This window comes from Idiotropiscis lumnitzeri, chromosome 18 (genome assembly GCF_059441095.1).
Source record: "Idiotropiscis lumnitzeri isolate Australia: NSW breed Sydney's pygmy pipehorse chromosome 18, RoL_Ilum_1.0, whole genome shotgun sequence".
Taxonomy (NCBI): domain Eukaryota; kingdom Metazoa; phylum Chordata; class Actinopteri; order Syngnathiformes; family Syngnathidae; genus Idiotropiscis; species Idiotropiscis lumnitzeri.
In genome coordinates, this window is record NC_142408.1 from 14015903 (window position 1) to 14042960 (window position 27058).

The window sequence follows — 27058 nt, forward strand, 5'->3', positions numbered from 1 at the left end:
TTTTAGTGGCACTTGCCCAATGGGCAAGCAGTTTTTAAAGTTAACCGCGAACCCTGAGTTACCACTGGGCCTTGCAAACCAACACTGCTGGAGTGTGGCGCTTGTGGGCAGTTTTGAGAAAGGTTATGACGATAAATACCTGTAAAGATGTTTCCATTTAGATTGTATTCCAGAATCAAAGAAAGCTATTATAACAGTCTTTGAATGATTCCGATTCTAAATATACTTCACATTTGGTGATTTTGCATCAATTCCAAGATATTATTCAAGTAAATATCTGTTCCATGCATCGCAAAAAAATAGTAGTTGAAAAATGTGATTAATCGCAATTAATCATGGATTTTTTTGTGATCAATTAGTTTAAAAAAATTAATTACTTGACAGCACTAATATATACATATATATATTCATATATATAGGAAGGAAGGAAGGAAGAAAGGAAGAAAGAAATTTGTAAATACCTTTTCGGAGAAAGAAGAAAATGGACTCACAGAGGAGGCGGAATTGCTGGAGGAAAAACGTTGCTCCATGAGATGTTTTTTGTTCAGTGAAGACTTATCACTGCTATGTGGTTTGTTTTGACATTGTCCTGAGACTCCTGGCGCCCTGGAGAATCTAAAAATTGGGGTGGGGTGTGGGTTAATGGTTAATGTTACAGTGACAAAATGATATTACTCAACAAATGCTTGATTGAACTATATTCTACCTCAGACATAGCGACAATCAGATATTTGAAGCTATGAATGCAACAACATTTCAAGAATTCTTGGACATTACATCCTGTACATGCAAAAGGTTTCAAACTATTATGATTAAAATAATGCTTAAAAAAAACATTTCCAAAAATGGTTTAACCCAGGAGTGTTAAGACCGCGAGGGGTGGGGGAGTGGGGTCTTCGGGGGTGTGAGTAAAATTAAGAAAGAAACATTTTTGGAGAAGAAGAAAAGAAAAAAAAGAAGGACATCTGTTCGGCCTGGGCGATAAACCGAAAATTTACCGTTACCGAAATGTATTACAGTGACCGACATCATTTTGCCCATGTCGGTAAATTCGGTGTCCCAAGAAAGAAAGAAAAAGAAGTCTTTTCTGTCTGCGGCGATGAAGACGCGTTCGTAGCTGGCGATTCAAATCCTGAAGCGGCTGACACGGCTGCAGTCGAAGTGACTTTAGTTGAAATTGTTCCTGTCGCGCTTGTCCCGAAAAGAAATTCGACATCTGTCATTTGGAAATATTTTGGGTTCCATAAAGACGATGTTTAAGCAAAAGAACATGAACTACAAAGTGCATCGTAAGCACCAAAACAGTGCGTCCAACCTTTTCTTTTTCACCACCCACAACACAACCACGCTGTTGACTTGGAGCTTGTGCTAAAAGTTCAAAGTGAGGAGCAAGTTTGGACAAGTAACTGTTAGCCTGAATGACAACTCCAAATGTTGACAACTTGTTGAAGTACTTTATTTGCAACGGCCACCTTCTCCTCCACAGCAAAGACACACTCTCCTTTCCCCAACCCGTGCCCTCTCCATCTTCCCCAAGTAACACTGCCCCCTAGCTGTGTGGTATGTGAAGGTTATAACACAAAATAAGACAACATCTCTTAAAAAAAAAATAAACATACAATTGCTCAATTTAACAGCAAAACATTAAACATTACATTCAATTACAATATAATGAGAATGTGTATTTTCCCTTTTTTAACTAACTGTTTAAGCAGTATGTTGGCTAGATTATTTAATTCTCCAATTCCCTTCATGGAGAGCCTTGAGCAACAAGGCTGGAGATGCTCCCCTTTTAGTTAGACAGTCTGCCAGTTGATCTTTAGTGTCTAACCATAGCACCTGTTTAAACCTTTTGGCTTGGATCAGCTCCTTAATAGATCTGATTTCCAAACGCAATCTTTTTTCAGCAACAAGTTTAGTAGATTTCAAATCTCCCATAAATGAGTGATTATCGGTAACACAGATTATTGGCACAGGTCGATCAGGACTACCAGCATACAGTTCAGAAAATAAAGTTGACAGAAAAATGGCATTGTCAATTCCCTCAGACATAGCTAGTGTCTCACCTGCTAGTGTACTTCTGACAATTCTCTTAATTTTCTTTGACTGCCAGCAAATGGGAGAAAACTGTCCATTTTCACCCATCAAAACAACAAAGTGCCCACCTTGAGAACCCCCATCAGATAGATTTGCAAAAGATGCATCAGTGAATTCAACAAACTGTAGGCTATCATCTTTCCCAAGGGGTTGAAATTTCAACTCAACTGACTTGGTCTTGAGTTTAGATACAACTTTGTTTGCTTCAATAATTGTCTGTATGGTAGCAAATTTGAGGTTTGAAGCCAGATTACTGGCATCAAACATGGCATCAGGTCTGCTCTGTCTTGCAACCCACAAAAGTTGCCCTATTTTTGATCTTAACTGATCTCTTTCCTCTTCAGTGACAGGTGAAGTATGCTCAGCTGCACGCGATGGAGTGAGATGTATTGGCTGTAAATGGTCAATATATGTAGCCTGGTGTATCTTTATCCCTTTGTCAGAAGTAAGAAAATCTACAACCACAAATGAAAAATTATCATGAGCTTCACGACCAACACTGAACTTGACTTTGAGATGTGCCATGACAGTCATTTCAAACAATTGAGAACCACCCCAAATGAAATCATTAACGTGACATGCAAGCACACCCGAGACGTTTTTCTCATTGTCCAGCCAGTAGAAAACTGCTGGGTCAACTTTGGATACTGTACCTCCTCTGCATCAATCATTATGTCCTTCACTCTGTTATACCAATACAGAAAGGCATCTGCTAAACCATACACACACTTTTTCAATTTCCAAAGCGCCCCTTCTCAGTTGGCTTCAGGAGGAGGTTTGACAAAAATGACGCGAGACAGTTCCATGCCTTGTAGGAAGGCTGACTTTATGTCCATCGAATGAAGTGTCCACTGTCTTTGACAAATCACACCTACAAGAAGCCTCAGCGACTCTGAGGCACAGGTTGGCGAGTCTTTTTGTAACTCAGCAACTTGCAGCTCCTCAAAACCTCTTGCAACAAGCCTTGCTTTTGGTACTAATCCAGTCACTGTCTCTTTCAGAGTGCATACCCATCGTGTGGATATGTATTTTTGTCCCTTGTCCTCAACTTCCTCAAACGCATAATTTTTTCTCCAATTCTGTTTTTCGCTTGTTTTGGATTTGTCAAATAAGATATAATTTGTCACAAATATGTCCTCGCTTCTATAGTCCGTCACATCTTGATCCACCTGGATTTGAAAATCCTCTAATTGTGAAACATCTGATTATTTGTTGATTCCAGCCACTCCCGCAGGCCCAAGCAGCTCAAAATTGTACCAATTTTTATATTTTCCAGTCGCTTTTCCTGCACGTCCCAAAACCTTTGCTGTTTGTTGAATGCTGGTTTCCGGGTTTTTGAATGTTACAATCTGACCAGTCTTTAACAGTTAAAGACAAGAGCATGAGAGAAATATCCAGTTAAAGTTTAACTGGATATTTCTCTCATGCTCTTGTCCTTCAGCCCTTGTGTTCACAAGAGCAGGCAATGGGTCATTCTCCATGTACTCGCCATGTGGCTCGCCTTCCAACTCCTCAGCCGCATCAACGGTACACCGTTGCTTATTATTGGTCTGTTTCTCACAGGTAATCTGAGAAACATCATCATCATATTCCTGAGCAACCTTTTTCAGTCTGAGTTGATGAAATCTAACACAGGTGCCTCCATGTCGAACAAAAACAACTGCACCATCCTGTCCAATGACCACTCTTGGCCCTTTCCATTCTGGACAGTTGACGCGTTTGTAGTAAACCTTGTCACCTAGTTCATACTTCTCATCTGTGTGATGCAGCTGTTTCTTTAGTGCTCTACGAATTCTCTCAGAAGATTCTGCTTCAGTAAAAGCCTTTCTTGCTGCATGCAGAGCTGAAATATGCTTCGCGACCCATTCGCTTTTTGTGGTGCCTTCTAGAGCTGGTGCTTTGTCAATCAACACAGAAGGTAGGTTGGGATTCTGTCCGAACACCAGCTGATGTGGGCTGTAGCCATGGACACTGGCCATGCAGTTCTTTGCCATCAAAGCCCAATCCATAGCAGTGCTCCAGTTGCATCCAGTGCTTGTCTTGACTATCATTATAATTTCAGTAACGGTTCGATTGTGTCGTTCTAATAGCCCATTACTCCAAGGACTATAGGCGGCTGTTGTTTTTACTTCCATGTTAAAATTCTCAGCCATGTCTCTCACTTCTTCATTATTAAACTCCCCACCATTGTCACTGAACAGCTTTTTAGGGGGGCCATGAACACTTATCCAATCATGAATAAAATGTTTTACAATCTCAGAAGACTTCTTTGTAGTCAGAACACTCCCTGCACTAAAACGAGTGAACTGGTCAATAATATGTAGGTACCATACTCCCGGTTCCAGCTCGTGCAAATCTACAGCAACTGTTTCATTATACGTTGACGCAAGCTATAAGCCAACAGCTGGTTTTGGTTTAACCCTACTATATTTTTGACATACTTCACATCGACTTACTACATTCAGTAGCAGGTTGGCACATCCAGAATCCTTGTTCCCAGAGCTGCTCAAAAGTCTTTGTAGCTTGTCAGCAGAGGCATGTCCAAATTGTTTGTGAAGTTTCTCTAAAACGTTCATCTTCTCATCGGTTGTCATTTCATCTATTATTGTCAGTATTTCTTCCTCAGTAGCTGGCACATGCTCCATGTTGGCATTACACTTTCCATCAGTGTCCACAATGCTTACACAGTAATGTCCAGAGCTAGAAAAATCCAGTTTGACAGGTTGGTCGAACATCACTACGTTGTCACGCTCCATGTCCAAAACTGTTCTTGCTCTTTTTAGTGATGACTTACTCAAAAGCAGGGGGATGTCAACAGGTACAACTTCAGTTTGTATATTACACTTTGTGTGCCCAATTTTAGCAGGTATCTTCACACTTTTCACAGAGTAGATCACTTTTCCGTCTCCAAACTTAAATGTTCTGTGACTTTGTTTTTCAGTCTCTTTCATAGTATTTGCACTTTTCTTTCCCAATACCGAGCTGTAGTGCTCAAGCCACTTTTGTCCACATACTGTTCTGGTACAAGCAGTATATATTATAGCTGAGCCAAAACATTCTGTCATGAATATTTCTGCATCTGTAGGTGATTCCTTGGTTAGCAGTGTAACATTACACTCTTCAACTTCCGTTTGACGATCCTCAGTTATTGCGACATTCTCACTTCTGTGTGGGTAGAATTTAGCCAAAGCCACCGCAAGGGCTTGCTTCTTTTTTTTTCCAAGTCGGTGACTCTTGTCCAAATTCCAACTTCATTTTTCCAGCTTTCGTCGGGTTTTCCTTCTTCAAACGGTGGCGGAACTCTGTAGTTGCTCACCATCCTCTGCTACCAATGTTAGCCTGAATGACAACTCCAAATGTTGACAACTTGTCAAAGTACTTTATTTGCAACGGCCACCTTCTCCTCCACAGCAAAGACACTCTCTCCTTTCCCCAACCCGTGCCCTCTCCATCTTCCCCAAGTAACACTGCCCCCTAGCTGTGTGGCATGTGAAGGTTATAACACAAAATAAGACAACAGTAACAACAGCCCATAACGGAGGCGACACCATACGAGAGAACGTCTCAGAGGTGGACGCGATAGCCAAGCACATAGCTCTAAAGATATCGCTCCTCTAGTTACAGTGGAGCGCACAGGATTGAAACGCCTCATGAAAGTAGCCGTCAAGAGGTACGAAAATATTTGCACTTCCCGATATGGACAACATCGGGACGGGAGCGGAGACATGTCAAGCATTTTGCATCCACATCCGACTTGTGGTCGAGTCGCAACATGGATCCCTGTTTGAGCCTGAATGTGCAAGTACATAGACGACAAGTGGCGACTGCGCACCGGAGTACTCGAGACGGCATTTTCCTGATGAAGCACACGCGTTTATTTGGCACTGGCATTCCATTGACTTTTTTTTCATTCTATTTAGCATTTTGTTTACAGGCGACTAGCTCATTTGCACATGGCATTATTTATATTGTTTACAAGATACCTTTACACAAATCTAGGCCTTACAGCATCTCCACACAATATATTTGCAGAAAAAGATTTTGTGAGAGGTACCCTTTTTCTCCTGTTCTTTGTGACATTGTTCAAATCATGCAAAGCAAGCTATTTGGAATGTTTATACAAATGATTTTTGTACTTTTATTTTTAATTGAAAGTAAAGTGTACCAGTTGGTCAATAAAAAAGCAGTTAATATGCATTTCCTGCATTTATTTTGATTTTGGTCCTCAGGGGGAGTTAATCGTGCATTTATCGTTATCGAGGTAAAATCGCCCAATTTATCGCAATATTGATTTTAGGTCATATCGCCCAGCCCTAACATCTGTCCTCTTTAACCTAAGTAGCATGTGACTTGCAGGACAGGAAGTAAAAAGGTCTTACTCCAGGCTGGAAAGGTTGTGTGGGTTTACAATGCTGACACAGAAATGTTCAATGTTGGCTACTTGAAAAGTAGCTCTTGGGTCTAAAAAAGATTGGGAACCCTTGGTTTAAACAATACTAACCGCAAGAAATTCAAAGTCGATAACTTGCACGAATATGCATGAATAAAAAAGGCCTGTATAAAAAGAACCATTGGAATAAGGACCAAGATTTCTGTTAAACTTGCTCGAACAGGGCTATTAAATTTACTGAAATGCGTATGATTACCTGTCATCAGTGGTGTTGCGGATAAGCTTTGGGTTGTCTTTAGAGTTCTGGATGGGCCTTTCTGACATCAAAGAGCAGGGACGGTCGCCTATTCCTGACGGCTGCCTCAAGCCTGCTAAACGCTCTTCTGTTGAAAGCACCTAGAGGATGCAATTTTAATATAATAAAACATATGTAAAATATATAAGGTATATTTTCCACATGGACATGTTAAAATGTATGTGGCTACTCAGGTTGAGGTTTTTGACAAGCCCGTGATATTGGACACGACAGCATGCTGTTGCAACAGCAAATATTTTAGTCTACAAAAATTCAACAAAAGTTTTTAAGAGAATACTTACAGAGGCAAGGGTTTGAATGGTCATCTCATCTTGTTGAGACCATGGTTTTGAAGGACAACAGATTCTCCTGATGAACAGATTATGCCACTTGTTCCTCAGGTCAAACACCAATTCAGCTGACTGAAATTAGATTCCAAAGTCGTAACACTGAATGCAAAAAAAGATTGCTGACGTGAGACAAGGACTAAAAATAATCCACTAACAATTGTCCATTTGAGTATGTTTGATCGATCAAATTATGCGTTCCCAAGTAAACTATTGATTTACACTGAACAACTAGGAAAAAAAATCATTTCAAAATATGAATCATTTCAAGACTATGATTAAAATTTTGGTTGAAATGTGACTTTAGCATAGGACCAGGAAAAACAAATCACTAGCAACGGTGTGAGGAACTGTGTTATAGCCTTTGACTCAGCTCCTCAAGAGTGTCTCGAGTCATAAATCCGGGAAACAATAGAGAAAATGTCTGCTGCTGTGAAGGTCCAAAATCAGCATTTGTAAAGAGCTGGCCAGCCATCTAAACTGAGCAAGGGGTGAGAAGGAAACTTTGCAGATGCAATGTAAATATCTGTGGAAATGCAGACAAAACATCTGCTGATAGAACTGGAATAAAGACAGAATAGATTAAACCCATGGCAATATAGGAGCATCAAGGCTGTCGTAGTTTGTGCCCTGACATGCATTTTTATCCGCGGGACCTTATAAAGACAGAAGTGCCTTTCCAATTCCAGTCCAGTTGACTGCATTTACCACATGTGGTCTAAAATTAAGATGTAGAAATAGCTCAAAGATAATCAGTTGAAACCAGGCATGCCAGATCTTAATTTTGCTTCATGGCAAAGCTATGAGCGCTTTTATTTCATGTTTATTTATAATTTTAAACAAGTTGAATTTACAAAAATTTCAAAAACATCTTAATGGAATTATGGGGTGTGAATACCATTTGTCCCTCAATAAAATGGGATTGCTTTTCTTTAAAAGTTGTTAACATATTAGTTCTAGACTAATTAGTGTCCAAACTCAGATAGCATATATTGAAATATCGTGAAAAACTATTTTTCCACACCTCATTGTTTGTCTGGAAGATGAGCCATTCATCAAGTCGCAAATCAGTGGCGGCATCCTCTGCCTCGCTGTCACTCGTGTCATCCAATGGACTGTCTGAAGGACAGAACATAATGGTAAAGAGGCAGCATCTTTTGAATCAAATTCAACAAAATAACCGAGCAACTTTTGTCAATGGAATAAAAGGATTGAAATCAAAATTTGGAGAGGACGAACAAAAGTGTTCACATGACCACAGACACTCCAAGTGTGTTGTGACAAATCTGATATAGTTCTTGTTTTGATACTAAACAAACTTAAATTTAGAGCTCAAAACCTGTTCATTTGTTTGACCACTCTTCTTTAAACAGTCACGGACTATTATTCAATGCAAACAACTGAAGATGTCAAAGATATGAAGTAAAATATTTGATTGTAATCTCACAACCACATAAATTATTATTACATGAGAGCTACAATTCATTAATTGATTTATTGTATCAATGTAACATCCAAGGTAGAGCATATTAAGTCACTAATGTGCATGCAATTACAAATAAATGTTTTTTAATTCTTTAATTTTAAAACCAAATAACCAATGCAAGTGAGAGAACAAATGTTCAAGTCAGAACTTCAGAAACAATTTCTTGTAGATGATGTCCATACAGCTTGATTGTGTCACCCAAAAGAATTAGAAATGTCAATATCTGGCCGAGAGCTGTTGCATTTATTATAATTTTTTTTAGACCATCACCCAATGTCGTTGTTGCTGTAAATTAACATCACTGGTAATTTACAAAATCGTATTCTCCCGGTAAAGGAAAAAGTAGAGATCTTTAACCCAAATATTTTTCATGCTAAAATTGAAGCAAAAAAAAAGAAAAGCTCAGTTTCTTGATTATTATGTAAAAATTATGTGATTGACTTGCATACCAAAACAGAAAAAAAATGGTTGAATATTAAGCTTAGTTAATTTCTGACTTCTCAGAGAAGCCAGTGAGTCGGTTCAAATTTGGTAGTGGTTACATGTTGAAAGCTGACAAAAACTGAAAACATTAAAGCACTTAATGATGCTGCTTGCTGGATGGTCTTGTCTCTATAAGAGGTGTTCCTTGGTGTAAATTGTTGCACTGTATTTTGCTGTGGATATCATTTGGAAAACTACAATTAGGTGAATGTTGCAAATAATTTAGACCCAAAAAGCAAATGCATTAGTGCTTTTATACTCAATTACATGAGTAGAGCTTTTCCTTTGATTTAGCGAGAATAACAGTACCTTTCTGAACAGTAGCTTCATGTGGGACGGAGCAAAGATGTCTGGAACCGCCTGCAAATATGGCTACAGTGATGGCTGTCACCAAAGTACAACAGCGAACACTGGCAATCCTGTGGCCTCTGCTCATCTCGTCATAGACCAGCCAGTCTGTGGGAAGGGCCTGTGATGATTTAGATGAACCATCCTGGAGAGAATTAAAAATAAGTCATTTGGTTTACAGTGAGAGAGTTTAAAATAAAGGCATTTGGTTTACAGTACAACAAAGCCGAATTCCAAGTTTGGATGTGTAAAATGCAAATAAAAACAGCATGCAATGATGTGCAAATCCTTTTCAACCTACAATATTTTCAACTGAATGTCCTACAAAGGCAAGCTATTTCATGTTAAAGCTCATGAATATCAATGTGTTCCCCCCCAAAAAATATTCTGTCATTTTGAATTTGATGCCTTCACTATATTGGGACATAACAAAATACTGGGAATGTTGAGGAATGGCGGATAATTTTTTATTGTTTTTTTAAAGTTACACTAAGCTACACGTCTGGCAAGTATCATTATCATGACAGGATATCAAAGAGTAATTAATAGAACAGCCCCGTGAAAAGTTATTGGGGGGAGGGGGGGGATGACTAATTAGCAGGGGGGTGCGCAAGATAGTCTGTTTAGCCTCTACACTGTAGAGCACAGTGTAGCGTGCTGCTTTTATGAAACAAACCAAAAGTTTCCGTGTTCCCAAAAAAAAAAAAACATCATATGTTCTACGATGTGACTATTGCGCATGCGCACATCGCAATCGCGATGTGCAAACGGCATATCGTGCAGGCCTAACACTTACACACGCAAGAGGAACAGTACACGGCTGGTCTAATAACTGGATTTTGGCTGGAAGTCTGAACAAGGCATTAATGTCCTCAGTCCCCAAATGCTTATTGAGTGTTGTTAAGAGGATGAGCGATGTAACAGTTAATATTTGCAAAAAATAAAGTTTATCAGTTTGAATGTTATATATTTTGGTTATTCAATTGAATAACATATTTGCAAATAATTGTCTTCTGATTTTTGTTTGTTTGCTATTTTACACAATGTCCTAACTAGGGATTTTTCTTTGCATCCTCACACACCTAAAGAATTATTGTGTTCTAAAATAGTACAGTAACTTCATCTACATACCGCCTTGTTCAGGGACTGATTCATTATGGATGTAGGGTGAAAATTGACTTTCTTCTCCTTATTACTTGAGGCCAGGTTTGTCTCAGGGTTAATATGAAGCAGATTTGGGTACATGCCAGCAACCAGGGCTGCCTTTACCACTGCCCAGTTTTCTGAGTTGATGTTCACATCACGAATATCACTTTCTCCATGGGCCCTCACAAAGCCTGTAAGGAAAATGTGGATAATGAAAGTAGAAATATTTTTTTTAGATATATTCAAATATTTCAGGAAAACAATAAGAAGAAAAGCAAAGAAAGAGACAATGAGGGACTTTACACATTTTAGTGGAAATATGATTAATAAGAACGGACCAGTTGCACGAAGTTGTCTCAGCAGCTGCGTTCGCATGCCAAGAATCATGTCCATGGTGGCATTGGACAAAAAGTTATTTTCACAGAAGGATCTCTCAAAGCCATCATTGCGAGCCTTCTGCCATGCCTGACAAACCACAAGCAAAGTCATGACAGCATACGTAAGAGAGGATTGGAAAAAGATATGTGGAGCATTAACTGACATGTTGATAAAAATGTCCCAATAACATGATGCCAAAATGATGAAAAATAATCTCCAATACTATTAATAATTTTCCAATTTTTTGTTAACATGTATATTGTACATGACACGTTAGTATTGCATTGGGCACAGAATAGTCACTTAAAAATACCTGGAAAATTCTCAGCATGGTCATGTGGTCACTGAAAGTGTTGGAAGAGAAATGTTTACGGCACTGAAGAGCAGCTCTCTTCTGAGAGCCCTGGACAGGAAGAACAAAGGGGTCCCGATAACCAAGTGTACAAGCTATTGTCAAAATGGGGTCGAGACACCTCAACACCACAGCACATAGCACCATCTTTCCCAGATGGGGCTCAACAGGTAGATCAGCCAGGTGGAAGCCAAGATCAGTCAGATCTTCATTCTGGTTCAGAGCATCTATTGTCTGATGAAAAAGATGCGGATGAAGCAATACTGAAGATGTGTGAGATGCATTGTTAAGCAATCATTATTAGTTAGCATTTCTTACCTTAAGCATCTGCACGGCACTCTTTACTGCGTACGCGGTAGGTGGTTGTGGAGCCTTGGATAAGAACTCGGCTACTGGAGAGGGAGTCAGCAATTTGGTCTGCAGACATAATTCCTAACACACACACACAAACAAAACATGACAGATACAAAAAGAATGCCGGTAAGGAATTTTATCAGGTTGGAGACAGTTGACGTTCTTCACGTTCCACAGTAATTTGGCTGTTAATTTTAGATTATCGTATAAATTCAGATTTTAAATGTATGTATAATAATTTAAGCAAAGAGATGAAGTGCAATAATAAAGCCATCTCTATGGTGCGACACCAGTCCGAGCTGATCTGCAAATTTGCCTCGTGACAACAAGAGTCTGAGAAAGGTTCCGGTATACTGTGTACCTCCAACTGCGTTTGGCATTGTTTGATGGAAAAAAACGCGTCTCCCGGTTTTTATAATATAGATAATAGCCCATTTAAGAACGCTGAGACCCGCAGCTATTAGTCCAACGCAGCGAATGTACTTTGTGTTAAATGAGTTTTTATGACTAAATTTACCTGTTGCAGCTTTTAATCGGGTGCGTTTTGTACTCCGGAAATGTCAAAAATCATGTTCTTCACTGAGAATTACAGTTGTGCGATGAAATGATATCACATCATAGAAATGTACGATATATCTGTATATCATTCAAATCGGCACTTTTTTTTTATTTTGAATTGATTTTTTTTCAATTTATTCATCTTTTTTTTTCGTTTTATTGTGTGGTCAGTATAAAATCTGAATCTTATAAATGAACAGCGAAAAGAACTTTGATCATGATTATTCTGATTCTGATAACACTACTGTAATACAAAGGCTTTAACTAGAATTGAATTCAGTGTGTATGATTCTGTGGATCCAACATACTTGCATATAGACACAATAGTTATATAGTCACAGCAACAAACCTGATTCATTGACATTAAAACTGAAAATGGGATCTACCTGCAGAGGCATTCGTAGCAGCTGCGGAACCTGAAACTCTTGCATATTGTTGAACCTTAGTTGACTGAAGAGGTGGAAGCAAATCCCTGGTTGGCAGCGCCCCGCTCTGTGGACATGCTCTACTTTCAGTTCCTTGTTTCATTTTGACAATCACTTCCTTATTATCAATGAGTAAATGGACACAACTATTTCAGATTTAGATCAAACAAAATAGAATCTAAGGGGAAACAAAGCATTTGGAAAAAAGCCCTGCATACTTAAATGACCACAATATAGCTCTCCTCCAGTTATAAACCATTGCTATGCTACTGTATTCTAAAGGTATATGTTAATCACGTTAGAATATTTAGGTTATTAACATTAATGCTTTGAAATTACATAATCTTTTGTAATTACATCAGATGGGAGGGTGAGGAAATTAAGTTAAGTCCATTTACCCTAAATTCTTATAAGATGGGCAGGTAACATCAGGTTTCCCCTCAAATAAGCAGGCTGCAATTTCCGGACACATTAGAAAGACACGATTCTTGACTTTTTACAAATAATAATGAATGAACGTTTCTTCCCTTTGAAAAATGTGTACTGAATACTCAATATGGTTTGAGGGACGTCTGTTTAGATTTTCAGTTATAACAAAGGAGGAGGTTATAACAATGTCCTGACATCTGACATCATTTTCACATTTTCAACCAGGGTGTCATGACTGTCATACTCTTCACTTACGTCAATTTGCGAGTAAATTGAGATGAAATCCTCATTAAAGTATGGCATTATTTTTGTTTGGTGGTGTGTTGAGAACTTTTTCTTATTTAAAATGGGAAACACTGCCTTAATATATGTCATTAAGCACATCGTTGGTGGTAGTGGTGTCCTTATCGCCTATCGGTCCAATATCAGCAAACAAAACTATTGGATTTTATCGGTCAATATCCTAAATCGCCGATATTAGCACTCATAGACAAGTAGGTCATTCCATAGTCCACTATTCTCCTGTTAAGGCTGTTAAGTTAAATTTGTTTGCCTGTTTATTCTGTTATTTACGGCGATTCTCAGTCAGTTGGAAGGGTGTGATTAGTGATGACTTAAAAGGGGTGTAAATTTCCCCATAGTGGGACGAATAAAGGACATCTTTATCTTTAGACTCGATATTTTGGTGGTTGTGACCGTGTGTGAGAATGTAGTACGTACACCTCTAGTTCATGGTGCTGCTTGTCTCAGCAATGTTAGTTGAAAGAATCTAAGTAGGGGTCAGGGTTACACCCAAGAATATATACATCCAATGGATCTTTAGTTTATTACTGGCTTTTCGGATCGACTCTACATCTAAGAAGGTACTGTTGTGCCTTTTATGTTCCGTAAAATTGCTGCATTAAACTAACTTTAGGATAGGCAATATTAATTTAAACAGCAGTGTTGTGTTAGCCCACCACTGGAAGCACAATTGCTAAAAGAAATTAAAAATATGCACATTATTGTCATTACCTTCCTCTTCGTTGAAGAGCACTGGCTTTTGAAATCCAGACCGTCTTTAACATTGAGATGCGACTGATGGTATCAAAAGATTTCTACAAAAGAAGAGATATTTTTGTTCGCAGATATTTTTGTCTGCTATAGACGATAGTTCTTTGGAAATGTTCATACCTCTTTGACCCATCCAGAATCGATCACAAAAACAACATCATTGATGGTGATGCTTGTCTCAGCAATGTTAGTAGAAAGAATCTAAGGAGGAGTGAGGGGGACAGCAAGAAAAAAAAAGATACAATGGATCAATTTTGGCTGGCTCAATGCCATTTGACCTCCAGTTCGTATCACATATGTCTTAACCCTTAAAATCATTCAAAAGAAACAAAACATGTATTCTGGCAAGTAAATATAAAAAAAAGAAACAAAGACTTACAATCTTTCGAACATTCAGTGGAGATGTCTTCATGGCTTTTTTTTGTTCAATACTTGGCATGTCCGAATGAAGTGTAAACACCTGGTACCTGAGAGATAAATATATGACATAGACACTCTTCAGAATGTTGCTATACCTGACGTGAATGGCTCTATGAGGATAATCCTGCCATAATGTATTAATGGCAGCCGTCAAGGGCAGCAAAGCACTGATCTATACATATCCGGACAGTGGCTCTTCAACTGATTTTTTTTTAACCTTTCTCATATGCTTGCTCAGCACTTCAGCTATGAGTAGTAATAATACTATTCACAACTGAAGGGTGCACTCCACATAGTAGCACTCCTGGCACTCAGAAATTTCTAGAGATGGAGATTAATACCAAGAAGAAAAAAAATAATACACCATAGTGAAACTGCACTAGCCAGGTTTTTACTGCATTGCACAAAAGTCCCAGTTTCATGTTTACAACGTGCAACACAAATTTAAGCCAACGTTGAAGACACATATTATACAAACTATTAATATAAACACAATTAATGAAAACAACAATGATTAATATAGTTATTACGGAAAAAGTTCAGCGTTGGATGCCGCAATACATTCTGGGATATGAAGAGCAGCCAATCTCGATAAAGGTACACAAACAAGAGTGTTTTTTTTTTCTTTTTTGACGGGTCCTTATTTCGAATAATATAAAAATTCATTAATTATCTAAATTGACTCACGTTAAATATTTATATCGTGATACACGTTTCAGCCATTTCGCCCAGCCGATATTGGATGAAAAACAGTATGATATTAAATATTTGCATGAGTTGATTTTTGCAAAAAAATAAATGCAAACATAAATACATAAATATAAAAGAGCACAAAATTGCATTTAATGTTGGTTTGTGGTTTAGCAATTATGTTCCCTATTTGAAAGGTTGCAGTGGAAATAATTTTTATGCATTTGCAATAGAATTTATTTTTTTAAATCACGGTATGTGGTTATTTTGTTGCTTGCTTCAAACACTTTGGTGTTGAATAGTGGATTTTGTATTTACACGTTTGAGCATGAAATATATTAAGATTTATGTGTATTGGTTCTATCAATAAATAAACATATTTTGGATGGAAAGTCCACCCCAAAAATTCTTTGCAATCATATGTTTTATGTAACTTCACTAGTCTCCACCCGTTTTTAGTCATCTCAGGGGGCGGCCATGTTGTCACTTCTGTCAACTGAAAATGACATTACAGTTGCTCAGGGCTCAGGTAACAACTAATCACGCCCCAACTGTTTACTGAAGCTCAGCCATGATTGGTCGTTTGCTGAGTCAAGTGACAAGATGATTATGGAACTTTACCAAATAATAACCAGTAATTTTTTTAGAAGGAATTTTTGAAAACATTTGCAAGAAAAAAAATGCTACTACTACTACAAACATAAATCAATTTAAAATGAAATATAAAACTTGATGAGATACAGAGGAAACAGGAGTGGGAAAGATGCACCAAGTGTTTAAGAGTATTGCTGATTTGTACTTAAAGTATAGACTGCACATAATTATGCTTATTATTGTTTGGTACTTGTGTTTTCTCATTGTAGACTCTTTAGATGAGTTTTGGATCTTGTCTAGGTGGATTTATAATGATGGTATATATCTGTTAAGTACGGTGGCTGAGAAAGCACAACAATTGCAAAAGTCGAAAAACAACAACATTGAAATACACGCGATTGCAAAATCCACAATGGAAATGTAAAAGCTACATTGAACCGCGTCGCTATTGGAAAAGCTACAACACAATGGAAGTACTGAGGCAACGGAAATGAGGATAACATTCGCTGGATGGGAAAAGACGCAAAACTGGAATAGTAATGTTAAACCTTAACAATTGTAATCCAAGTCTTCCATCTACAAGATATTATTATCCACAGAATATTAAGAATACTGTAACAAATGGGAAGGGTGGAATGTGTGAGAAGGAAACAAGCGGACGGAGAAGAAAGGGAGAGAGATTTGTGTGTAATGACGGAGCAGGTTGCTCGGATTTGGCGTCAGCTCCATACCACAGTAGCCATGTTGTGACAGCAAAAAAGGATATAACTAAATGAACGTTTCAGTCTTGTTTTATCTGAACATAAACTCAACATTAGCAACGTACGTGGGTGGCAATTGACAGCTGTGCTCTCGTACACATTGAGCCCATTGCACACATGGAAAAACCACAAGAACATCAAAGTAAATAATTTGAAAAACAGCATAAATCATTTCAGACACTGCTACAGTGACACGAGCTCCAACAATATAACAACTAGTTTATTTTGATTACTATGTATTCAAAATGTACATCTTTTCCCCTCTTGCAGGAGTTCTGCTCACTTACGTTAATGTGGAAATTCCGTTGTGTTGTAGCGTTTGCAATAGCACAACGGTTCAATGTTGTTGTATTTTGGCTTTTGCATTTACGTTGTGGATTTTGCAATAACGTGTGGTTCAATGTTGTTGTGTTTTGGCTTTTGCAATTGTTGTGACCTTTCTCGGCCACCAGAGTTAAGTGTTTATTATTTTATATTATCTCTATCTATGTAGTGGTTCCTTACGATGATTATTAGAATCATCTTTAGTATTACTTTTACTATGAGTATAAATTAGGAAAAAATGAAGAGGTGATGGGATTTAGTTCGAGGGATCTAGTTAGACTTTTGTTAGGAGCGCTTTGGTTATTTTTTGTTATTTTTTTTAATTTTTTAAATAATTCATTTTCACTCTTTTTGAAATTATTTTTGTTTTTTCATGTTCATAAATATACATTTAAAAAAAAACAAGGATTTCTGCTATCCAATCAAATTTACTATTGCTACACTAAATACCACTCAACTTATACAAACAGTGTTTGGTGTGCTATTAAAAGTTGTATTAGTGTAAGAAATTATCTGCTTCTTTTTGAAGCTCCTAACCAAATTCTTTCACAGTTTACCTTTTGGAAAAGGCAGAAAATCTCTTATCATTGTAGAGGATACGGTCCCTGAGCGACACAATGTCATCATATCCAGGAAGAAAAATTAGCACTGCACCTGAGACAAAGAGATGATCACATTTAAGCAGATTCTAACGTACAATGATTCGTGAATATGGTGCATAATCTAGATTTTTCCACACATAACTGCCATAATTTCACAATTAGTTCATGCGCTGTATGATTTTGTAATTGTGAAACTACATCTGTTATTTATGCAAATATTTACATCCAGTATTTCCTTGTAATGAATGAGTTGTGAGTGCCTTTACTGACGAGCTAAGGAGTATTGCTGAATAATAAAAAATATTTTTACAAACATCCAATGTGAGTGCCCTTTTTCAAGTACAGTTATAACCGGTATACTTTTTTTTTGGGGTACCAAATTTTGTCCAGTTTTATTTTTCATCTACTCCCTATATGAAAACACTATATTGTAATAGGTCTTTGGAAAACGATTATGATGAATTTGGGGATACTATTCAACTTGTTCCTTGAATATGTGATGCTGCAGAACTTAAAATTGCCTTTCAATTTGATTTGATTTTCCCATTAAATGCCAGTAGATTGTGATGAGACACACCATCACATGTGGTTGAGCAGATCTTGTGCAGAAGGTCCATGATGAGATCTACATCTACGAACTCATCATCAAAGTTGTGGTGGTACAGTTTGAGCAGGTCCTGGTCTTCGGAGATTTGCTCAGCACTGGCACACTGAACCAAAGTCGACTCAATCTGGTCTTTCGTTTTAGTGGCACTGCACAAATAAAGACACCCGTGAGAGTACATCTTTATTTCTGTATTCATTATTAAGGGTTTCACACAAAAACTCATCAACGCCATACTATTTTCTGTATGCAACAAATGGGGAAACATTCATTTAAGGGTGTTGAAAAAACAGTCGTAAGCATTTGCAAACAGTAGTAACACGCACGCCAAAGTCGGCCAAAATTCACTAATGCAAGAGACCACGTCAACATGGTTACAATATACGTTTTTAAACCCATTCATGCATAGCATTCACAAGCATTTGTTTTAAAGATGGTCTTAAAAAAAAAAAAAAAAGATCTGCACCCATTCTCTGCATTACTGTATTTTTCGGACTATAATGCACACCTGCATATAAGACGCAGAAGCTCCCTATGCAAAAAATGAAGAAAAAAAAAGATATACAAACTGGACTATAAGCCGCAGTTTATGTTGAAAAAAAATAGTTACTGCATGTACAGAACGATTTTGTACTGTGAATACACATAAAGGTACATAAACAGATTCTAAAAATAGTGCCTTTTAACACGGCAACAACTTTGCTGATTAAAACAGAACAGACCCAAGAGAAAAAAAATCTAGATTTATTTAACGTATTTTCTGAACTATAGAGCACCTCTACCGGTGGAAGAAAAATCTACAGAAAAGCCGCACTGTTGAATTAGCCGCATGGTTCAAAATCTAGGAAAAAGGGAGCGGCTTATAGTCCGGAAAATTCGGTAATCATCATGCCAGTCGAAAGGAAACGAGGCACAAACAGGAAGGCAATGAGGAGTACCCTATGTTTCACAGCGCCTGGATAAGTTTAAGGAATCTAGCAAAAGGTGTGGCGTAAACAAAATGACACTATATTATCTTTCGCTAACATATTGTAGCATCTACTATGGCTTAAGAAGGCATTAATCAGCGAATTTACGTTTTTTTAACTACCAAAACAGTTTGTGTATGCTGTGTGTGTTTGACATCGAAGGAGAAAGATTTCATGCTCTCTCACGAGGAGTGATGCGTTTATGAACAACTGGGAAATTCCAGAACTCAAAGTAACAAAATATGCCTGTTTGCCTCATTGGCATCACATAACAATAAAACACATAATTACGTTTGTTGCAATTTACTATGTTATAGTACCAACAAAAATAATGAATAAATATGTTATATTCATTGTGTAGACCACTATTAAATTACCCATATGAGTGAAGAAAAACAAAATGTTTGGGAAAAAGGTTAAATGAAAACAAAATTAAAAACCAATTAAAATGTTTAAATGTTTTCTTTAGAACAGTACATTTTGCTCGTTTAGTCCCCTAGTTTCACTACTTTCTACATAAAAAAATGCTTGGCACCCAAGAAGAGTTAAATTTGTTTACAAGTATCTGTATAGACTGTTTCATAGTATTAGCGCAACTCTGCATAGTGTATAGTGCTGGTTTAATTTTAAAAAATACACCAACCAATTGCATCCAAAACTTTCAAGGCCACAATATTGCCTTCGATGTAAGCTGCACCACCATTTATGAACATCACAGAAATGCTGGTACAAGATGCAAAGTTTAATCAAAGGTGAATGTTGTGTCATGTCATCAATTTGCACATACAGAAAGACTCAAGCTGTAAACTAATTATGGTTATATCAAAGCAGCGGCTTGCTGGTGCGACATACCGCGATTTACATATGATGCGATTAGTCGACTAATCACGACTACTGTTGGTGATTAGTCGACGACCAAAATAATCGTTTGTGGCAGCCCAATGTTGGTATTAATTTTTATACCACTAAAACGTGCCATTTGAACAGGATTTTGTAGTCTTTTTATATCCACTGTAAATTTCATTGCAAAATGATAGTAAGAAGTAATCTAATATTAAGTCCTTGACATAACTTTCCTAAGGCCCTGAACTAAAAACGTTCATTGTAACTTTGTCATAGCATTAAAAGGGCATCCAACTTTGACCACAACCCCCCAAAAAATGAATAATTTTATTATAAAAAGATTTACATTATGTATTGCGTAACAATACTGTCTAGAAATTGCAGTTCACAAACTGAATTGCCAACCCAAAATTGTGACAGTATGATAGAACTAACAACTATGTGCATAAACTCCAACTGTATGAAGATGTGCATTAAGACAAAATCATACTCACATTAAGGACTGAAGAAGTTCAACAGCATCTGCCTGCTGTAAGTTTGTTGCAAAGTCCAAGGCAGTCCTTTCATGAAAAGAAAGCACTTACATTGTACAATGTTAAGATAAGGTAAAGTGAAAACAAATTACATTTCGCTTACGACAGTTCAATATCGTCAATAAATAAAGTAACATATCATACCATCCATTGACCGCCTTCAGGTTTATGTCCGCCCCCATGCTAAGCAACCGCTCCATCTGAGAGAGCAACCCTCGACTCGCTGTCACCATCAAAGGTGTGGCCCCCGTCTCGCTGTGCATGTAATCAACTAGGAAAATCAATACAAACATAAGGAAACAATTAGCCACATTCCACATCAAAATATGTAAAATAACTGTCACTGCCCAACACATTCCATACACAGGTATAGACTCACTGACAACCAAAATGTTTTGTATTACACGTTCATTCAGAACCACACAGTCATACCATTAACATTTTCGTTGAGAATGAGGTCGAAGAGCTGATGAACAGTATATTCCTGCTCTTCATTCATAAAAACATTAGCTATGCAGGTATCCATCTCTTTCAGAAGCCCTGGCTCCAACTGGGCTAAGCCTTCGACATCCTATGATACAAGAAGAACAAAAAAGTACATTTTCAAGTTGAAGTACAAAGATGCATAGATTTAGGTGACGCACGTTTTCTGCAAAGAAAACAGTACAGTGAACCCTCGCTACTTCGCGGTTCACCTTTCACGGGTTCAGTGCTTCGCGGGTCTAAAAAATATTCGGGGGCATTGTAGTTTCGCCGAGTGGCACGACGGGGCGCTGGAGCGGTTAGACGGCCGGCGTGCGCCGAAGCAGAGCGTGGGCGAAGAGGAGAGTGGACGTAGAAGAGCACGTTCCCCCGGGTACGATTTGGGGCGACGTTTCGCGCGGTTCGGACCGTACCAGAGCTCCGGCCAGCGTGCGTGGCAGTTAAGCCGAAGAGGAACAACTTCCGCCCGGGCACTAGCGGGGCAACATTTCGCTCCGTTCGGGACCGTGCGAGAGCTCCGCAGGAGACCGGCCGGCGTGCGTGGCAGTTAAGCCGAAGAGGAACAACTTCCGCCCGGGCATGAGCGGAGCGCGAGGCTGTCAGTTATGAATGAATAAATGAATAAATAAATAAATGAAGAATGCCACCTTTCATTTCACAGGGCACACCGGACGGCGTACCAGCAGGTAAAAGTCGAAGTAATTAAATAAATACAAAAAGAAGTAATTGAATAAATACAAAAATAATGGCTGGGGAATATAAAAATAATAGGTTTTAATAATAATTGTTTTTTTTTGTTATAACATGAATTTCACTCTCTCTCTCTCTCTACCCGTATATATATATATATATATGTATATATATATATATATATATATATATATAAGTATATGTATATATATATATATATATATAAATATATATATATATATATATGCATATATATAAATACATATATATATAAATATATATATATTATTTTTATTTATTTATTTTTTAAGCATTTTTGAAGGTGTGCCGCTACTTCGCACTTTTTTTTTTAAGCATTTTTGAAGGTGCGCCGCTACTTCGCGGATTTTCAGTTTTCGCGGGTGGTCTCGGTCCCCATTAACCGCGATAACCGAGGGTTCACTGTAGTTGTCAAAAACAGGTCAAGTTAACATATAACCTCTTATTTGATAGCAGCTTTGCAAGTCTGGCATTCATTGAACTTGTTAGATTCCGCAGATTATCAACGTGAATGTATTTGCAGGTTATCAGAGCCAGTTGCATGCACTGATTACTTTAAAAAAATCTGAGAAAAACATTATTTGCATAATATGCATAATCATTTGTGGTGAGATAGTTTATCTGTGTTTTCCGGCTGGTCCTATGAAAAGTAAATCGGCAATAGGGGGCACATGTGACCAACGTGCTTTTAAAGTGATTCTTTGTTGTAAGTTGACTTATAGTTCCTTTTTTTCCTTTTCATTTAAGTCAACAAGGATACAATTTGTTTGCAGCGCTGTACTTCGACAATTTTATAGACAAATTACACTATTTATAGTCGCAGCAAAGAGTTGCGAGGGATGAAATGTTTTCTTCTTTTGCATTGCTCTAGAGCAGGGGTGGGCAAACTTTTTATTAGTGGGCCACAATGGGTTCTAAAATTTGACAGAGGGGCTGGACCTGGAGCAGATGGATGGAGTGCTTTGGTAACCTCACCTCATCTGAGAAAAAAAATAAATTTAATTTTAAATGAAAGTGAACAAAAGCATTTCAACAAAATATATTATGTATTTAGAAAATAAAACATTAACAAGGTTTATTCATTTTTTTCAAGTTCGCCGGGCCGGATCAAAACGTTTAACGGGCCACATGAAGCCCCTAGGCCGTAGTTTGCCCACTCACAACTGCTCTAGCGGTACGTGACTGAATCACTGCCTAAAAATGAAGTTGTATTTGACTTTTAAATTCAAAACAGTATTTACATTTAATTTTTTAGAATGGTTTGTTTTGAAAAAAAAAAATAAAAAAAAATGAATAAACAATTCCTGTTTGAAGTTTACATGTGTTCGTTACGTGTTCACATATAGCATTACCAATGTCTTGCTGGTACCCCCTGTCTCCAGAACATTTCTGCTCCTGTGTACTTCAGAGGATGCCAGATGTGCGTTCTGTCCATTTTCATCACTTGTTTTATCCTCAACACTGTCCCTCTTCGTCACAAGGTTCGGTCTCTCCCCTTCTGATAGCAAGATTCACATTGAGGTGAACAAGATAATGCCGTGGCATAAAACAATCAGGAAATATTCATACTTCTCTGTGATTCTTCCTTGTTTTTGCCCACTTCATTACTGTTAAAACCTGTGAACCTCAAAATGTCTTCCAGAAAATGTTGTTTCACTGGAAACTGCCTTCCTTTGACTATGAAAAAAAAAAGACAATTTACTAACAACTCTGTTAAACTTTAAAATCTAAGTTAACTAAAAAAAAATAAATAAAAAAAATACATCTCACCACAAATTCATTAGTCAATTTGATTGTGTGCAACGGTACTCAACCCCTGATTCATATAGACCGCATTTTCTGGACTATAAGGTGCACCTGTATATAAGCCACAGCAACTTTTTTTTTGGGGGGGGGGGGATAGGTGAATCCGCCTCAGGCTATAAGAAAAAAATTTGTTGTTTACTGCATGTACAAAACGATTTTGTACTGTAAATGCAGATAAAGGTACATAAGCAGATTCTTAAAACAGTGCCTTTTAACACGGCAACAGATTTGCTAATTAAAACAGAACAGACAACACGGGGAAAAAAATGGAGATTTATTTAGAGTATTTTCTGAACTATAGAGCGCCCTTATCGATGAAAGAAAAATCCACAGAAAAGCTGCACCGTATTAGCCGCATGGTTCAAAATCTAGGAAAAAAGTAGCGGCTTATAGTCCGGAAAATACGGTACAACGTGTGAGAGTAGTTAGTGTAACAAATTTCTGCTATGTGTGATGATGTGTTCACACAATACATAGGTTTCGTTTAAAGACTAACAGCATGATTTATTAAAATTGAAAATCGAGGCCACACAATCCTGTGTAATGTACACCTAGTGAGTAGACCACTTTCCACATCTGTTTGTATATGCACCGAAGTATGCATCTGTTTTGCAAATCTTTAGTAAATCAGGCCCAAAGTGTCATTGAGGTTTTAATGTGGAAAGACTGCCCACAAACATCATGTATCTTCCATGTGCTGGGTGCCTTGAGGATGGACTACTGCATTCTAATCTTGGAATCGAGCCTCTATTGAATAGCATCTATTCACTTTTGGACAATACAGATATGGCAGATGTCAGCAGTGAAAATGATTTCATCTCATATTATGGAGGCAAAACAACCATGAGCCAAAACAAAACAATCATTAGACTGGTTAAAAAAAGCTGCTTTTAAAATCACAGTTTAAAATGGCTTACGATAAATAACAGGACAGGACCAAGAGCCAAAGTACTTGAGGAACAAGTCAACATCCAGAGAAGCACTGGAGAGAACCAGTTTTATTGCAGGTATTTCCTCAAGTACATCAAGCATCTTCGTGAGCAAAAAGTCAGTGAGACCATCACGTTCATGCACCTCATCCTTAGAAAACACAGTAAGCCAGGTTAGCATGGCAGATTTATTTAGGAAACTACCAAGCGTATGAACAAGAACACACAATTACAAATAGTGATACCTCAAATATATTTTCAGAGTATAGATTTGTACATTTAATACTCACCACAATGACATGTGTGACAGATGTCAGACTGACATCTCCAGCCATGAGCGTCCTGAGTAAAACTCCAGTGGTACAGAAAGTCAGCAGAGTCTTTGGAGAAACCCTACGGATTCAAAGGCGAGAGTTATTTAGACGATCTCACAAAGATTACAGGAAGAAATTAGAATTTTAGGTGAGGTGGAATTTCTTAAAATCATTTCACACTTTATCAAAAGTATGACGATCATATAAAATGAACTGCCCAGTCTGTGGAAAAGTTTGGGATATATTAAGAGGACTGTGACTTACTCTGAAAAAAAATGGCGGCCCCTATCTGAGCTTCTTAACTCTTACAAAAGCCAGCCATTGTGAAAAAAGAGAACCTATCTTTCGAGGCTCACACACTATTGTGTTTCATGACTGTAAACAGAAACTACCAAATGAAAGATTAAACTTGCTTCTTTAATTCCCCCCATAAGTTTGTTTCTACCATATTCCATTATTTAGTAATCAGTTGTAAAACATGGGTTCGTTTCACCCAAATCACCTACCGGTATTTTGAAAAATGAGAGGAAAAAGAAAAAGGGGAAAGAAACAGATAAGGTTTTTGTGAAAATACAGATTTTATACACAGCAATGACATTGATGCTAAATTTTTTTCTTTATTAGTGGCTCAAGCATTTGAACATTTTTTCATTTGACAGACTTTACAGGAAGCCCTCGAATTACGAAGTGCTCGACCTATGACGTTACGATTTAACGACGACCGTGCATCGTACGGCATTTTAGGTTTACGCTGCAAGCAAATGCGTCACGGATCGGATATTTTTGCCAGTATGCGACCTGTAGCCAATTTATTTATTTATTTATTTATTTTCATGACAGTCTGAACGGCTTAATTCTGATTTTTTTTCAAATCCGACTTGGGCCACTTTCATATGTCGTCCTTGATTGGATACATATGGGATTTTTTTTCGAATGCAACCGCAGCCTGAATGGCCAAGTCGCATGTATCCGTCATTGACGTCATCCGGAGCCCAAAAGAGAAGGGTCCGGCTGGTCCGGTTTCTGTTAGGACACAAGAACTCCCAATGGGCGTTCCTGTCAGCGTTTAGTCGACCAATGAGAAGGATCCAGTTAGAATTGCGGTGTTCCCAACACAACACAGAGTCCCGCAGTGGGCCCTGGTGATATGACCTATCTGTATATTATAATTTTTTTGTTTGTTTTACTTTCCCAGCATAATGAAGAAAAAACATTTGGCCAAGACTCTTCTCCGCCCATCCGAAATCCCTGAAATGATTTATCCTGGCTTCTTTCTTTATATAACAAAATGTTCTAGACCTTTAAGAAGGTTTTATACATGTGTTCCATAAAGAATATAATTACTTGAAGTAGGAAGTATTGATCAAAAGGGGCTTTACCTGCTCTCTAGTCGAACGTGATAGCCGACAGTCCTGCCTATTGTCTCTCCCCTTTCAGCTGCCACTCTCTCAGCGACAGTGATGGCAGCCAGGCGTCTGGGCTGAGTACAGAAAATTCTGCAGCGCTCTCCTTTCTTGCTGCAGTCGTCCAGTAGAAACTGTGGAATCTGATCAAACATATATCACAAATATTATATTAATTTTGTACACATATGTATGGATGAACGCAAGCACACGCCGCAAGTACTGGATGGTAAAAACATGCCAAAAACAACCACGAACAAATGTTTAAACAATCAATCTAAAATCACATGACCTCACGTTTGATGTCAACAAAACCAAACTATTGTGCAAAACACTTTTATACTTTCGCAGGTTAAAGTGGACAAGAGTTGTAGTGTTCATTTGCATTTTGGTGGCGATCGGTCATCATTTTAGACAACAGAACTGACAAAGGGGGTGTGCCAATTTGTCGTAAATCTCATCACAAAAGAAAACTTAAATCACTACAGAATCTTTTAGACAGGGCATTATAGTACTGATGTAATTTTTACTTGCAAACCTACTATTTAAGTCTCAATGTTAACATCAATCAAGGGTCCCTTTAAGGAATTCAAGTTGTAAGCTAATAATATATAAGAGCAGGTGCTTGCAAGTGCTGCAGTTTATTTATCATCGCTGTCCTGACAAAAACACAATTTCTGATTTTGGTATTTTTAAGTGAATAGGGTTACTAAGTTATAGACATACCATTAATGTAAAAATTAAAAGAAATTACCTGATCATACATACGTGTTTTTCACAGGACAGCGACGATCCGACCAGCCGACTAACCGCGACTACTGTTGGTGATTAGTCCATTAGCAAAATAATTGTTTGTGGCAGCCATAGATGCCAGCTAAACTTTCCAAAGTGAGCAGAAAAACAGAAGTTGGAGG

General features: G+C 37.8%; 1 protein-coding gene across 3 annotated transcripts in view; it reads right to left on the reverse strand.

Annotated features, from left to right (window-relative positions):
- The window catches only part of ythdc2 (YTH domain containing 2), a 40715-nt gene that overhangs the window by 7596 nt on the left and 6061 nt on the right, over nt 1–27058 (reverse strand). Inside the window, exons 7-29 of one of the 3 annotated variants that reach the window (XM_088281990.1) lie at nt 26121–26287; nt 24718–24820; nt 24416–24578; nt 23262–23369; nt 23045–23190; nt 20913–21051; nt 20625–20751; nt 20442–20507; nt 18110–18285; nt 17488–17584; nt 14521–14608; nt 14262–14342; nt 14103–14185; nt 12621–12726; nt 11641–11754; nt 11284–11556; nt 10931–11057; nt 10578–10783; nt 9408–9591; nt 8154–8248; nt 7085–7204; nt 6744–6883; nt 492–615 (exon numbers count right to left, since the gene is read on the reverse strand). In XM_088281990.1, the coding sequence (XP_088138116.1) occupies nt 492–615; nt 6744–6883; nt 7085–7204; nt 8154–8248; nt 9408–9591; nt 10578–10783; nt 10931–11057; nt 11284–11556; nt 11641–11754; nt 12621–12726; nt 14103–14185; nt 14262–14342; nt 14521–14608; nt 17488–17584; nt 18110–18285; nt 20442–20507; nt 20625–20751; nt 20913–21051; nt 23045–23190; nt 23262–23369; nt 24416–24578; nt 24718–24820; nt 26121–26287 (3033 nt within the window). Of the gene's footprint in view, nt 1–461; nt 616–6743; nt 6884–7084; nt 7205–8153; nt 8249–9407; nt 9592–10577; nt 10784–10930; nt 11058–11283; nt 11557–11640; nt 11755–12620; nt 12727–14102; nt 14186–14261; nt 14343–14520; nt 14609–17487; nt 17585–18109; nt 18286–20441; nt 20508–20624; nt 20752–20912; nt 21052–23044; nt 23191–23261; nt 23370–24415; nt 24579–24717; nt 24821–26120; nt 26288–27058 lie in introns of all 3 variants that reach the window. The other 2 variants (XM_088281989.1, XM_088281988.1) reach the window with 2 other exon arrangements.